Here is a 17,428-nt window from a genome sequence, read left to right as displayed (position 1 = left end):
GTAGGGGTCTTTCTCCTTGGACTAAGTGCCACCCCCCAGGACCTTTCTCCTACAGACCCATCTATGAAATTCACACTTAGCTCAATTCCTTTTTTCATGAGAAGAAAGCCTCCAGAGGAGGAAATTGGATAAGCTAAATGCTGGAGCACAGCCCTTTACTATGCAGGAAAAGAGTTTCTTGGGCTGTGCATGGGGGTCCTGAGCAAAAAGAAGGAAGGTGAGATGTAACAACAATCGTTAATTTTTTTATTAAGTTTCTAGTCAAATATGATAATTTCTTCTCTTTTATAAAAACAATTTAAATATTTACAACATTATCAGTTTGGGAAAATATAAACAGAGAGGAAAAGTAAAGAATAGTGATCAAACGACAAATTCAAGCATGGAATAAATATAGCCTGTTAACATGCCTGCCTGGCCCTGGTGGCTGCTGTCTGAGTACCAGGCCCTCAGCCTCACAATTAGCAATTCAAAATCTCCTCCAGCTTCAACATGTCCAAGGGGGGGATTTTGGTGACTTCAAAAAAGACACTGCAAAAGGAAGAGGGATATGCTCAGTGTAAAATAGACCAGAGCCAAACAGCCATTATGGAACAAGTGAGACATAGAGCCCTTGGTTCTCTATTTTGCTTTAACCCTAGAGTAGAAAAGGTAGAAAGTCTCTGAATCCTTTTCTCTTAAGAGAGGCTAGTCTAAGCTTAGTGTTTTAAAGCTTCCCCATGAATGAGCATAAATCCAACCCAACCAGGGCTTGATACTTACTGCTGAGAATACTTGGAATACACAGTCTTGAGACTACTGCAAGAATGGAAAGTCAGCAGGATGTTCAGCTGCCTGACCAAGGGGTGAAGCTCAGAGGTCTTGTAGCCACTATAATACTCCAGGGCAGGGGCCTGAAAGAAGCAGCATGAATAGTAACTTCTACTACAAGAACCATACCCTTCCCTCCATCTCTGCTATACCAAGTCTAAACTTCCCACCCACAATATAGACAGGAATGATATTCAAAACATTCCAAGACTCATCCAGAACAGATACTGACCAATTGTTACAGGGTACTATCTAGAAGAATAGGTTTAAGCCACAAACTACAAGGATGGCTATATTCATATGTACCAGTTATATATTAGCCCTGGTCACAAGTGTTCATATAAGCTGAAATCCACCAAAATCCTAAGGAACAGAACTGATTTTGTAATTTACTCACTCTCAGGTCCAGAGCCAATGGCTAGGCCAACCCTAGAACAAACTTGAAGTTCCATCTCAACAGCCAACAGGAACTTAAGGCTGTTCCTCCCCTGTGGCTCTAACAGATATCATTCTATATATTCATTTTCTCATTCAACTCTAAGGATGCCTATCATGGGGCAGAAGCAATACAGCAATGTTTAACAGCAAAAGTTCTGGAAGCACAATGCTTCAGATCGAATTCCAGCTCCACCAACAGCATGGCCTTAAGCCAGTTATTTAGCCTCTTAGTTAAATATGCCAAATGGAGATCATTACAGTAATTCCATCATAGAGTTAAATAACTGTGTATATATCTCACATAGAATAGAGTCTAACACAGAGTAAGTACCCAAACAATGCTAGCTAGATTAACATTACCAAGCCCTATGTTGGAGGCTGGGAATACAAAGATGAATAAGGCACCTGCCCTTGAGGAGTCTGTAGTCCAGTGGAGGAGACAGACATGCAAACAGAGAGTTACAAAACATGTGGGAAGTGCTATGATGGAAGTGAGCATGGAAAGCAGCCGGACCCATGAACTCCAGCTGAGAGAGTCACAGAAAATTTCAGAGGAGGAGAAGTCTGCAGTGGGTGTTGAAAGTCAAGTGGGAGCTCAACAGGCAGAGAAAGGAAGAGGATTTATTCTATAATCCAGTGGTTTTCTAAAAATGTCAAATTATTTTCCCTGCACTCCTTTTTTTTATAAGTATCTTACCTGGAAGCCCAAATATCTTACCCAGAAGTAGGGGTAGGGGCTAAGAAGCCCACCAATTTGGATCCCTTTACCTTTTACATAGCCCCTGGGACATTTCTGCAGGAAACCCAGGGCTCCCCAAATACTGTTTGGAAACCAATGCCACATAGGGCAGTCACTGGCATGCTGAGCAGGAGAGTAACACACTAGGGTAACACAGTATATTGGGTCTGTTAAATTAAGATTAAAGAGCCCCACTGCCACTTTGTCAGTTCAGGCCCTCGATGCTTTACCTTGACTGTTACAACAGCTTTCTTGCTGGTGTTCCCACTTTTATACATTCTCTCATCTAATATACCTTCTATACTACTGTGCCAGTACTATTTCCAGAATACAAACAGGAGTATGTCACTTCCCTGCCTAAAAAAAAAAAAAAAAAAAAAAACCTTCGATGCCTTAGTATAAAGTGAGTCTCTCAGTATAGCATATAAGGTCCTTTCATAATCTGACCACAACTTGCCATTCTGGTCTCTTCTCTCACCACTCCCTATTAATATTCCCTCTGCTGCCTAAAAAAAAAAAAAAAAAAAACAACCTTCGATGCCTTAGTATAAAGTGAGTCTCTCAGTATAGCATATAAGGTCCTTTCATAATCTGACCACAACTTGCCATTCTGGTCTCTTCTCTCACCACTCCCTATTAATATTCCCTCTGCTCTATCCATAGGAGATGTCTTATTCTGCCCTGAACACATCATTCTCCTTCCTTAGTGCTTTCATGTCTTTTTGATTATTGCTCTTTCTACCCAAAATGTCTGCTCTCACGAATTCCTACTCATCTTTCAAGACCTAACTCAAAAGTCACCTTTTCTGTGAAGCTTCCTTATCTATAGGAAAAGCAGTATACATAACACAGAGGACTGTAGAGCCAGACTACCCAAGTTCAGATTAGGGATATTAGCCAATATTCACGGTTTAGCCACCAAGTGTTAAAACACTGAAATATTTTTATCCTAGTTGGCATACAGTTTGCTGCGCTGGACCCCTCAAATGTCTCCCTGGAGACCCATTGAACTTCTGCAGGATGCAAGGGACAAAGCCTGGCTCAGCATGGGGCCTCCAGGACCAGAGCTCCAGAGATATGGCCACACCCATTCTGATTATACAGTAGGTTTGGATTTGGAACACCACTCCTAGTTCCCAAAGCCTAGCTCCACCTCTCATTAGCTGTGTAAACATGAGAAGCTATTTCTTATCTGTAAAATAATGATAATACTATTGATCATGTAGGGTTGTTGTGAAGATTAAATGAATTAATACACAAAGTGCTTCGGTCACTGTCTAAGCACTCAATAAATGCTAGCCATTATTACTGTTTATTTTCTTTCATCATCATCACTACCATTTATTGAATACTTTCTCTGTCCCAAGAAATTTCAATATGACTTGTCCAAGTTCACAACTGTTTATGCAGTTCTTTCTCAGCACACAGAGGTTTTCCTATCAGTAGTGGCTCCAGGATTTCTGGGTAGGTGGGGCTTAGGAGCAGTTGGGCAGGGAGGCTGCATTTAAAGCATACTCTCTTTCTACTTCGATTGCTTGTTACACATCAGTAAGAACTCAAAGTTCTCTAAAGTTGCTTTTCTGCACAACTTTTCATAAAAGTGAGAAAGTATCAAATATGAATTTTAATTGCACTGGGGTAGAAGGCTTTGGAGGCCTTCCTCTTCAGAGGAGAGCACTATAGTCATGCCAATAAGTGCCCCATTATATACATGGACAGTTGCTTATACTACCCTGTTCTCTGGGTCAGTGTTTTTCAAACCCTCTTCCAATGAGCTCCTTCAGGTGCCAACTTTGCTGAGGGGACTGCAAGGGGCAGGGGTAGAATGGGGCAGGGATAAGTAGTAGCCCCCCCCCCCACCGTCCCCATGACAACCGGAATAACTTTGCATTAATCTGTTTTGTAATATTGGACTTACAGGTAAGCTTTCTTTGGAACAAAAGGTACTGTGACTAAGAAAAATGAAACAAAATATTTCAAAACTATTGCCGCAGAAAACTTGCCCCTAAACTGTCCAGGTGTTAAAGAATTCCTAACTGTGGGTACCTGACAGTTTTGTCACCAAGAGCTTCCCAAAACAGCTCTCATTTACACCTTCCCCTTCAGCCAACCCTGTGCTTTTGAATCCCTCCCACAAGTGTTTACCCAATGTCCGAGCTTCTTCATGTAAAGGGCCAGGAGCAAGGAACCAGCAGCTAGCTTGGAAGCCCTCTCCTGAATATAGTCGTACTCCTGCAGGGTCATCTCGCAGATGAAGCGGGACAAGGTCAGTGTCTTCATGCTGGCACGGACACACTAAAGGCAATAAGAAGACTGGTACAGCAATCAAATCAGAAAACTGGCACCAAGCAGAAGACACCCTCTCCATTTATCTCACCGCAAGACTAAATGGATCTCTGCTTGAGTAGTGTGCCTCTCCTGCCACCATGACTCACCCTAAGGTCCCTACCCACAAAACCACAGACTCTTCAGGGAAAATTCTGAAATTAGCAGGGAAATTTGCCACCTTTAGGGTTTTTTACCGAATTATCAAGTGTGTTGATGGTACCCTCTCACCTCCCCTTCGTGTTCAAGTCATTCTTTGAAGAGCTGAAGTCCCCAACTGTGACTTTGTTATACCTGGCTCCACCCTAGAAGGTGGTCCGTGCTCCAAAACAACCCCTTCCCTTTTCTTATCTGAGCTTTATATATATAGTACACATGAAAAATATATATATATATATAGTACACATAAAAAATATATATATATACTACACATGAAAAAATATATATATATAGTACACATGAAAAAATATATATAGTACACATGAAAAAAATATATATATAGTACACATGAAAAAATATATAGTACACATGAAAAAAAATATATGTAGTACACATGAAAAAATATATATATAGTACACATAAAAATATATATAGTACACATTAAAAAATATATATATATAGTACACGTGAAAAAATATATATATAGTACACATGAAAAAAATATATAGTACACATGCAAAAAATATATATATAGTACACATGAAAAATATATGTATAGATACAGTACACATGAAAAAATATATATATAGTACACATGAAAAAAATAAATATATATAGTACACATGAAAAAATATATATATAGTACACATGAAAAAAATAAATATATATAGTACACATGAAAAAATATATATATAGTACACATGAAAATATATATATATATAGTACACATGAAAAATAATATATATAGTACACATGACATGAAAAAATATATATATAGTACACATGAAAAAAATAAATATATATAGTACACATGAAAAAATATATATATAGTACACATGAAAAAAATAAATATATATAGTACACATGAAAATATATATATAGTACACATGAAAATATATATATATATATAGTACACATGAAAAAAATATATATAGTACACATGAAAAAATAATATATATATAGTACACATGAAAAAATATATATATAGTACACATGAAAAAAATATATATAGTACACATGAAAAAAATATATATATAGTACACATGAAAATATATATATATAGTACACATGAAAAAAATATATATAGTACACATAAAAAAGATATATATAGTACACATAAAAAAGATATATATAGTACACATAAAAAATATATATAGTACACATGTAAAAACAATATATATAGTACACGTGAAAAAAATATATATAGTACATGTGAAAAAATATATATAGTACACATAAAAATATATATATATAGTACACATGAATAATAAATATAGTACACATGAAAAAAATATATATATAGTACACATGAAAAATATATATAGTACACATGAAAAATATATATATAGTACACATGAAAAAAATATATATGCATAGTACACATGAAAAATATATAGAGAGTACACATGAGAAAAATATATATAGAGAGAGTACACATGAAAAAATATAGAGAGAGAGAGTACACATGAAAAAGAATATATAGAGAGTACACATGAAAAAGAATATATATAGAGAGAGTACACACACAAAAAAATAGAGTACACATGAAAAAATATAGAGAGAGTACACATGAAAATATATACATATATATGTAGTACACATGAAAATATATACATATATATGTAGTACACATGAAAAAATATATGTAGCACACATAAAAATATATATGTAGCACACATAAAAATATATATATGTAGCACACATAAAAATATATATATGTGGCACACATGAAAATATATATATGTGGCACAAATGAAAATATATATATGTGGTACATATAAAATATATATATGTGGTACATATAATAAAAATATATAACATATATAAAAATATATAACATATATAAAAATATATAACATATATAAAAATATATAACATATATAAAAATATATAACATATATAAAAATATATAACATATATAAAAATATATAACATATATAAAAATATATAACATATATAAAAATATATAACATATATAAAAATATATAACATATATAAAAATATATAACATATATAAAAATATATAACATATATAAAAATATATAACATATATAAAAATATATAACATATATAAAAATATATAACATATATAAAAATATATAACATATATAAAAATATATAACATATATATAACATATATATAAATTAAAAATATACATAATATATAAATTAAAAAATATACAATATATATAAGTAAAAATATATAATATATATAATAAAAATATATATAATATATAATATATAACATATATATTATATTATGTGTATATATAACCTATAACGCACAAAAAGAAAAGTACACAACACACACTTGTAGAATACAAATGATTATAATGTGACCTTTCCTATAACAATACGAAAACAAAAAGAACATTGCCAGCATCCCCCCAAAACTTCCCATGTGTCCCTTCCTAATCAAAGAATCTTTTCTCCCCCCTTACTCTGCCCTCACCTCAAAACCTTATAGGCACACCATGAAAATCTGCAACTTGCCCCATCCCCTTGTACTTTATAAAGATTGACAACTTTTAACCTAGGAGGTTGGACCAAAGGAGAAAATTCTCCTGTCCCCAGTCATCACTTCCCCTTTCCTACTATGCAGGTAGCCACTCTGAGTAAACAGGGAACTAACTCAGCAGTGGAAGAATGAAGATGTGCCACTTCCCTCTTACCCAAGCATATCTGCGCAGAAAGTGGTACGCGGTGGGAATGTTGATGTCAAATTTGAGGGTTTTCAGGATGCCGGTTTCCAGGGTGAGCATCTCATGTCGCTGATAAATACCATCACAGATGTACAGGAAGTCACCCACACAAGGTTCACAGGGTTCCTATGGGTGAAGAGGAAGGAGAGGCAGGCACAACAAGGCAGACAGCCCTCTCCTCTCTGCTTAGAGATGACAGGAAGAGGAGGAAAGAGGTAAAAGATAAAAGGCAACACACTTCCTGGCATACACCCGCAGAGTAGCTCTGAGAGCCAGCTTCTGGTTGATCTGGATGGCTCATCAGAAAAACAAAACCAGAGAAAGGAGAGGAGAGGCCTGCCCCAAAACTGTACTACCACCACAGAGAGCGTAGGGCCTTGTGAGGTAGATTCTCATAGTGCCAGAAGCAATGTAATAGGGTACAGGGCTCGGAAGCAGCAATCTGCCCTCCTGATGAGTAAGAATCAGGAATGGGAAATCTAAGGCTTGCTCTGGAGGAGGGAGAGAAGCAGCCCACAGAAAGGGGAGCTAGAGATAGAAAATAAGCCCACACTTTGTGTCCTAGTCTAAGTAATGAGTAAGGATGTTTGGGAGGGGGTACCACCAGGGTACCAGGCAGTAGGAGAGAGCAGGGAGAGGCAGACAGGTACAGAGAGAGCCTAACAGAGACAAAGGTCTGCAGGTGGGGGAGAACGTGCACATGTGCATGGGGCCTGGACAAGAAAGGTCCAGGCCAGGCTAAAGGTGAAAGGAATCACTGTCCTGGGTGCGTCTTCCCATGCTCTGCCCTATGGAGATTGAATCTTGGTTTTGAAGAGACGATAAAAAGGCTGGAAGACCCCTGACTCTTTTCCCTACCTGCAGCTCACTGCCCACCTTATTCTTCTTCCCACACCTTTCTCTCTCACTCCATTTTCAGATCACAGACTGGACTAACCCTTTGGTGTTGCAAACAAGGAAACTGAGGCCCAGAGAAAGGAAGTAACTTGTTTAGATTCACACAGCAAGCCAGTGTGGCAATACCAGGGCAAGAACCTCTCCCTTCCACTGCTCTACTCACAAGCCACTCCTTCCTTTCTTCTCTCTTCATCACATATCCTCACTTCTCTTTACAAAAAGTCTCTCTGTACTTAATTCTGTGAAGGGAAAACATCCCTCCTCCACAGGACTTAGTAGGAACCCTCTGTCCTGGCCACCAGAGGAGGGGTGCTCCTGGTTCCAAGATTTGCTATGAAGTACCCTTCCCTCTCTTTCTCTATTTCCTCTACTCTCCCTTACCCTTTCTGTTCGCCAGGGACATTCTTAACAGGGGGTTATTAAGCATACAGTATCTCCTCAAGCCACAGGTCGAGCCTACAAAAGAGAGGGAGAAGAAGGGAGAGAGCCAGGGAGGTAAAGAAGGAGAAAGTGACATGGGGAAGGGTGGTGAGGGAGGGAGCTGGGCTAGTGAGGAAGGGAAGGAAGGAGAGACAGAGGAAAGGACTAAGGGATGGAGGGAGCAAGTGGGAAGGGAGGCACGGGTCAACAGACTAGGGAGGGAGAGAAGAAGAAAGGGCGTGAGCCTGTGCTAGCAAGGAAGGCAGTTAGGTGGGGACGTGGCAATCTGGGGAGTGGGAGAAAGAGGGGGTGGTGAGGGAGGGGCAAGCCAGGGAGAAAGAAAAGGAGGGACGGAAGGAGGAAGGGAAGGAGCACAAAAACAAAAACAACAACAACAACAAAAAAAAAAAAAACCCACAGTTCCAAAGTTCTCTGAACTCCTTAGTAAAAGTTGCTACTTCTCTGCACCGAACTCTAAGGTTTCATGCAACTAGCATAGTTGAAGGAAAAATGAGAGTTGAACAAGAACAGTTAGCACCTAGTAAGAGGAAAAGAATCAAAGAAGTTAGTTAGATGGATTATGGTCATGAAGAAAAGGCCAGCTATTCACTTCTCTACTGCTACTTCAAAAATAACTATTTTATCTGGACCATACTACCATCTATACTAAGCCATTTTCCCTGAAATGTCTCCACACCCTAGTTTAGAAATGCTTTGTTGTATATGCAGATCAAGACTCCAGTAGATGGGGATGGAGTTGGTAGAACAAGGGTGGAGGACAGAGAATCATGGACCAGAAGGAAGCTTTCAAAACAACTACTCATTTAATTAGGCACATGTCCACATATATACATCTTCAAAGAAGAAATGGAAGAACCTTGCTGGTACCAGGAAACAAATACACCACCATGACCAACCAACACCAGCTTCCCTGCTTTTGGAAGACAGGCAAAAAATCTGGTAGGAAAAAATTATTTGTATGTATATACATATGTATATAACTGTATACACATATAGTCACACATATACACAAATGTGTTTATATATGTATGTGTTTATATATGTATGTATATATATTTTTATATATTCACTTACTGGTCTAGCAGAAATCTGATTAGAAATTCTCTCTAGGACTTAGGCTCACCTCAAATTTTGCTGCAATCAGAAAGGCAGTGGAACCAAGAAGTTGTAGCTGATCTTTCTTGCATACTACCTCCATTAGGTAGTGATCCACCAGCTTCACTGCCAAGTACAGGGTCTCATGACTCATCTCAAAGCTCATCTGGAGAAATACACAAACAAGGCAGAAATATGCATATTTTTCAGCTCCACAGCCACCTCCAGATAGATCTAGCTACCTGAACTGTCTGCAGCATCAAGGACTGTGGAGCTCCCATACCTGACCAGCTGGGACCCTGCTAGGAATGTGAAAACCGCTTCAGCTAAGTGCCTGCATATATCTCCCATGCCTTTGATAACCCTGGCATTATCTATCCTTACACATTTGGGTACATGACAAGTCTTACAAACCAGAAAGTGATGCTCTGCCATCTGAGCACCTTGAGTGGACATACCCTCTCCGCTTGATCTCCAATATTTAGATGCTTGCTTTCTCCATTTGCTATTAACTTGTACAGTGAACTCCCAAAAGAGATCATATTTATTTAGCTCTGAAATATGGAGATTTGTTTTAGTTTATTTCTTAATTTATCATCCCAACTAGATATACTATTAAAATACTATCAATAAGGAGCAAGTACCAATAGCACCATTTGGGAGTAAGCTGAGGGACTGAAGAAGACACAGTAAGATTAACCCTCTTCCTTCTTCTTATTTATCCTTGTCTTGCCTTCACCAGCTTGAACAAACAACTCCTGTAGCCCTACTCTCAGGGCTTGTGATGGCTCATTTGGCACCTTTGTGCAAATAAGAAAGACAGTGCCTTTGTTAGGTGAATACAGCTCTGCAAGCACATGTCTTATCAAGTAGACAATACCTTTATATAAATTACAAACGATGCCCCTGCCACATGGCACATCAGTCCCACAGCCAGAATGTATAGCTTGACAAACAAAATGGATTCCACTGGCTACTTTTGCCTTGACTGCAGGCCTTGTGCAGTCACAATTTGACCAGCTGTACACAGGGGTCCTACCTAATCCTCAGTGATCCTTCTTCCTCATAACCCCTCAGGTTTTTAAGATTCAAGAATGATGAAATTTGATGCATGAATACTCTAATATTTCCACCAAAAAGTTGTTTAGTTCCTGCCACACAAACCTAATACCACCCAGTCTCTCTTTGAATAGTTTTGACAGAAAATTCTTTCTGTGAAAGATAGTCACACAAGGTTCCCCATTCAGAATTAGGCTTAACTCAGTGAAAGAAAGCACAATTATATTGAGTGGAATCACCCTCCTTGTAAACTTCACTTCATTGGGCTTTTTTTTTTTTTTTAACTTCTGAATCCTTGTCTCTTCCTTATTTTCCACATGGTACTGTTAGAGTATTAATATAGACATATATACATTAAAAAATTTCATCATGAAAAAAATGAGGCAATTTTGGGGGAATGAGCATCTTGATGATCATGGCAGAAACTCAGAAGGACAAAAGCCTGGCAAATGTGTCCAGCACTGGGAGCAACATTAGTGACAAACTTCCCACCTGCCAGCTCCTCACATGGTCATGTCCCCATGCACAACAATTGGAATCTCCAATTTCAAGCTCTTTTATCCCACCATCCAAAACCAAACTCATCAACTGCCTCACCCCACAGGGTCCCCTAGTGTAATTCGCAGTAAAGATATCAGCAAATCTCTGCTCTGAATCTGGAGTCCCCCTTAGAATCCAAGACATTCAGACCACTTGATAGTCACATGGTTGTGGGGGTCACATCCTGAGACGGGAGGGTCATTCTCAGGCAATGATGTGTGCACTGGCTCCTGTACATACACTGCACTCCATTTTAGAGGGGCCACCTCTTTATCAGGCCATCTGTGTGGCTGTCATGAAATTCCATCCTATAGCCACTGTGCTTTTGTAGGACTGTAGTTTCTCCTGAAAAAGGGAGTAGTTCTTTACTGTGGGCCTCTTTTTGTACAGATTACTCTTATTGACTGGAACCTAGATGACTAAAAATGTAAGCCAATGAGAAGCACTGGAGAAATATATATTTGCATGACCAAATGATTATCAAAAGATGGTTAAATACAACAGTTCAGCAATACACACGTTAAGTTTCTGAATAACAGAAATACCAAGAAACAATTCTTACTGTTTCTGGAATATGAACTTCGATCTTCTCAGAAATCTATTTGTATTAGCTTCCTATTGCTGTTGTAATAAATTATCACAAATTTAGTGGCTTAAAACAACATAAGTTCATTATCTTACAGATCTGGAGGTCAGAAGTCCAAAAGGGGTCTCACTGAGCTAAAAATCAAGGTGTCCACAGGGCTGTATTCCTTTCTGGAGGTTCTAGTAAAGAACCCATTTCTTGCTTTTTCTAGCTTCTAGAGGCAGCCCACATTTCTCAGTTTGTGGCCCCTTCCACCTTCAAAGCCAACAGTAGCCAACCAAGTCTTTCTCACATTATATCACCCTCTGCCTCCCTCTTCCACATTTAAGGACCCTTGCATTTATATTTGGCCCACTCAGATAACCTAGGATGATTGCCTTATCTTAAATTCAACTGATCAGTAACCTTAATTCCATATGCTACCTTAGTTCCCCTTTACCATGTAAGGTAATATATTCATAGGTTCTAGGGATTAGGATGTGGACATTTTATTCTGCCTACCACACTGTCCAAAGGAATATCATAAGAAAGGGATGGGAAGAGCTCATGCAGATGAAAGGTGATGACTACCACCTTAAGTATTAAGAAACTGAAGTCAGGCAATTTAAAAGAATAAAATGAAAGAAGGTAGGAACGGAAGGCAGTTCTCTGAGGATAATGCCTCTTTGAGCAAATGACACAACCAGTGCTTGTTTAGTCTCCTTCTAGTACCTCACATAGACACTTGGCCATCCATGCGTGCATGTTGGTATCAAATGGTAACATCTAAATGTGTGGATAATATCTGAATGAATGGTTGAAATCTGGAGTCAATAAATACTTAAGTCAGCAGTTGTGTCAGTCACAGAAATCTTCTTTCCTTGAATGTAAGACGATACGCTTCTAACATAATTCCACCACTTGGAACTACATGGAACAAGTCTAATCCTTCTTGTGAAAGCCTTTCAGCTACTGAAGACAGTTATTATATTTCCTATAAATCTTCCCCACTCTAGACCAAATAACTTGACTTCCTGTAAGTATTTTTCACATGATATGGGTTTCAGTCCCCTCAGCATCAGGCTCCATATTTGCCAGTTTGAGAAGACTAGCAGTGCTACAACACTAGCAGCTACAAGAAATGTGGACAAGAAGCCCCTTAACACAGTAGGGAGAGTCTCCTTCACGCTCCCTCTTGACTGCCTCTGGCTACAATGCTCTTCCAATTCTTCATAAAGAATTATTCTTATCTGGAGATGGGTAAGAACAAAAGGGAAGTGATAAATAAATCAAAACTATAGAATATATAAAGATTATTCTTAGTCTTGAACTAGGAGACAGATCTGGCAAAACCCATTTCAAATTCCAAACCTCAAAGACCATCGTCTATAAAGATGAGCAGAGAAAATGAACCAGATATAGGAAAAAGAATAAGTAATTTATAAAGGAGAAACATTCTGAGGAATCACAGCAAGTGTCTATGAAACCTTTTTATTCCAAGGAACTGGAATAAACTTTTTAAAAGTATACTCTCAACAAGATCTGCAAGGATATCGAATCTATGAAAAAAACACTCTGGGATCCAGAAAGACTAATTTCTTATGAAAAATAAATTACTTAATTAAAATATATGTAATAGAGGCAGTGAACAGCATGTTAGATACTGCCAATAACCAAATCAATTATTCCAAAAGCTACTTTAAGAAATTCTCCCAGAACTGATAAGCAAAAAGAAAGTTGAAGATAATGAACAAAAACTTGAGAGACATGTGTGTAGAGATACACACACACACACACACACACAAAGAGAAAAGGCAGAAGGGTAATAATATCGAAGAAATAACAAAAATTTCAAGATGGTGGAATAGACGGTCCGCAGCATCACTCTCTCCCACAAATCAACCAAATTTACAACTATAAAGATGTAGCATCAGCCAGGCCAGGGCCGCTGGAGCTTGGGGGAAGAGGAGGAGAGACCTACAGAGTTCATGAGGGTAGGGGAGACTATGATGAGAGAAAGAAAAAACTGGTCTGAGCATTTCAGGCTGTGGCTGCTTTAAGGCTTGAGCTGCTGAGTGCATGGAGCAAGAGCCAGCAGAAGCCTCAGCTGTGCCCTTCAGATGGAGTTGCTTGGAGGTAGCAAGAGAGAAGAGGGCCTTGGCAGCCCCCAGGACAGCAAGACCACTAATAGGGTTAACGTGAACCCACGCAGGAGTGAGGAGCCAGAACAGCTGAAAAAGGGGAGCCATTCAGAGGTCAGTGAGTCATTGCAAGGGACCGGTGCAGGGCCCATCCCGTGGGAAGTGTTTGGAGCATGAGCGGTGGGGGAGACATGCCCACTAGGGGAACACTGAGACACAGCAAGGACAGCTGATCTGCCCCGCAATCAGCACAGGACCACTCAGAGGAGACTGGTCAGGAATGCAGAATTGCATAGGGTGCAGTTTGATGAAAAAACTCAGGCCCAGATCAGAGATTCTACAGAACACAAATCCACCAGGTCTCTGAAGAGCCGGAAGTAAATATAAGGTCAACCATTAAACCCTGAGCAGCACAAAAAGCCTTCCCTAGGGAAATGACAGCAAAGTAGCAATTTAGACAACCACACAGCTCAAGTACTGGTTCCCACAGGATGTTCCCCTGTGTTAGAAGCAAAGGGCAAAAAATTGGTTCTGGCCCAGGCACACCACCAGCACCTTGGGGCCTGCCTGGGAACTGGAGGCTTCGATCTGGGGACCGGACCCCCCTCCCACTTCGAGGCAAACTGCACCAGTACCTCAGGGCTAGCCTGGGGACCTGAAGCATGGAGAAGGTGAATGGACCTCCCTCCCACAACTAGGCACACCATGTCAGCACCTTGGGGCCTGCCCGGGGACCTGAGGCAAGGAGAAGGGGACTGGACCTCTCTGCCACAACCAAGCACACTGAGCCAGCGCCTTGGGGCTCACCCAGGGATCTGGGGTATGGAGTTGGGGACCAGACTGCCCTCCCCCAACCAGGCACAACATGCCAGCACCTCAGAGCCCACCCAGGGACCTGGGGCAAGGAGAAGGAGACTGGGCCCCCTTCCCACAACCAGGTACAACATACCAGCACCTTGAGGCCTGCCCAGAGCCCGAGGCAAGGAGAAGGGAAATGGACCTCTCTCCCACAACTAGGCACACTGAGCCAGCACTTCAGGGCCCACCCAGGGACCTGAGGCATGGAGAAGGGGATTGAACCTCTCTTCCACAACCAGGCACACTGTGCCAGCACCTTGAGGCCCCACCCAATGACTCAGGGCATGGAGAAGGGGACTGGATCATCCTCCCACAACCAGGCACACTGAGCCAGTGCCTTTGGGCCCACCCAGGGACCCGGGGTATGGAGTCAGGGACCAGACCACCCTCCCACAAGCAGGCACATGGCGCCAGCACCTCGGGGCCTGCCCAGGGACCAGAGGCATGGAGAAGGGGACCAAACACACCCCACAACCGGGCATACCGCCAGTGCCAAGGAGCATGCCAAAAACAGCACCTCCACGTGGGTGGCCCACCACAGCCACCACAATAACCATGGCTGCTGCAAAAGTGGCTAGACACCACGGCCACTGTGCGGATGGTCTGCCAACCACTGGAGTGCATTTGCACAGGAAGAGTCACCAGCGGAGACAGAGAAAGGAGGAAGGTGTCTCTTTGCACAGAACCCATTTCAGAGTGGTCACATCTCTCAGCATTGGACAGATCATCTGGGCGACAAGTTAACAGGGTAACCATTGTTCTTTCAGAGGGAGAGAAGAAATCTAGGGCAATTAGAGGGGGGAGGGGAGGGAATGGGGGAAGGGGAGAGGTTGGACAAGGGGCATGAAGAACAATTACAATTTGTGGTAATGTATATGCTGGTGATACTGTTTTGATCAACATATCTCAATGTTCAACCCCCAAAATATATATAATCGATTTTGATTCAATAAATAAAATATTTTTTTTAAAAAAAAGAAATAACAAAAATTTCTCTGGGCCAAAGAAAGACTGAAAGGACTCATAATACACCAGACAAAATTACAGAAAGCAGGCCCACATCTAGAAATGTCAAAAATAATCATAGGGAAGATAATGTATTAAACAAAAATAATCTGATCTATAAGCCTAGATTGCTTTAACTAAAAACAGAAGAATAAATGAACTAAAAATATGCAATTTATCTCATCTTACTTGAGGGGAAATTAACAAATAAGGTCCAAAGGCATTAATTAACTAAATAAAGACTATATTCATATAATAAAATATTATGCAGCAGTTTAAAAGAATGTGGCAAATCTATACTTATATGGAAAAATACTAAGACTTACTCTTAAGAGAAGAGAGCAAGTTGCAGAGCAATGTGTCTAGCATGACCTATTCATATAGCAAAAATATAAAACCCACACCCATTAAAAACATATTTCATGTATGAATTCATGTATTACTCATATAACATTTTTTTTTAAAAAAGGACAGTGAAAAACTTAATAAAAGTAAAAAACAAAAAAGGAACTAGAAGGATATACTCTAAATGACTTATAGTTGTTACTCCTGGAGAGTAAGAATAGGAGAAAAGGGTTGATTATATACATACATAAACAGACACATATATACAAATACCTACACATACACACATACCATAAACATTAGTTTAAAAAAATTGTATTGGGCAGGGAGGTTAGGGTGGGACAGCAGGAGTGATGAAATGCCAGGAGAAATTGACTACACAATGATTGTGGGTGTTTACCACACTGCTCTTAGACTTTGATAGATTAAGCAGAAAAAATAAATTAGCACAGAAATTATATAATTAAGCCAAAATTCATATAATGATCTTTGAAGAACTATATCCTCTACAAGATACAGTGAATCAATTATAAAAACTTATTATATCTGAAACCATGAAGAAAATCTCATTAACTTTAAGTTAGCAGAAATTATCATTCTAGTCACATTCTCTATACACAGTATAATAAATCTAGAAATTGGCAATAAAAGGATAAACCAAACTAAAGAAAAGTATTTGAAAAAACTGATAAGCACTATTCTAAAGAAGAAAAAAAACAGGCTCAAAAAGGAAATAAACACTGCAACTGCAGATTACCAAGAAAAATCAAGGGAGCTATAACACTATCTTTCAAAACTAATGGATATAGTCAGAACTATACTTAGAAGAAAATACATATCTTTGGAGCTTTTATTAAGAAGTCAGAAATAATTAAAATAGGCAGCATTCCATTCAGGAAGCCAGACAAAAACAAAATAAGCCTTAGTAAAACAATAAAATAAAGAAAAGCAAAAAGAAGAAAAAGTTATACATTTATCCATGAGCTAACCAGAGTATTAAAAAGAAAAAAAAAAACACTGAGTTCTGGACAAGATGGTGGAATAGACAGTTCCCAGTGTCACTCTCCCACAAATCAACCAATTTACAACTATAAAAATGTAACAACAGCCAAGCTGGGGCTGCTGGAGCTCAGGGGAAGAGGAGGACAGACATACAGAGTTCATGAAGGCTAGAGAAACCATGATGAGAGAAAGAAAAAACTGCTCTGTGGGTTTTGGGCCATGGCTGCTTTAACCTGGAACTACTGAGAGCATGGAGCAGGAGTCAGCAGAAGCTGCAGCTGTGTCCTTCAGATGGAAATACTTGGAG

General features: G+C 39.5%; 1 protein-coding gene across 1 annotated transcript; it reads right to left on the bottom strand.

Annotated features, from left to right (window-relative positions):
* Window positions 1-225: 225 nt before the first annotated feature.
* Window positions 226-17,205, bottom strand: LOC103582052 (G2/mitotic-specific cyclin-B3-like; the record flags this gene model as incomplete). Its single annotated transcript, XM_008563739.1, has 6 exons — window positions 226-531; window positions 763-893; window positions 4,133-4,282; window positions 7,144-7,299; window positions 9,635-9,772; window positions 17,182-17,205. Coding segments are annotated over 6 exons (669 nt in total), but the record flags the coding sequence as incomplete, so codon positions are not given.
* Window positions 17,206-17,428: the final 223 nt, after the last annotated feature.

The sequence above is a fragment of the Galeopterus variegatus genome, unplaced genomic scaffold, assembly GCF_000696425.1.
Source record: "Galeopterus variegatus unplaced genomic scaffold, G_variegatus-3.0.2 Scaffold14746, whole genome shotgun sequence".
NCBI lineage: Eukaryota > Metazoa > Chordata > Mammalia > Dermoptera > Cynocephalidae > Galeopterus > Galeopterus variegatus.
This window is presented reverse-complemented; position numbering and strand designations above follow the sequence as displayed.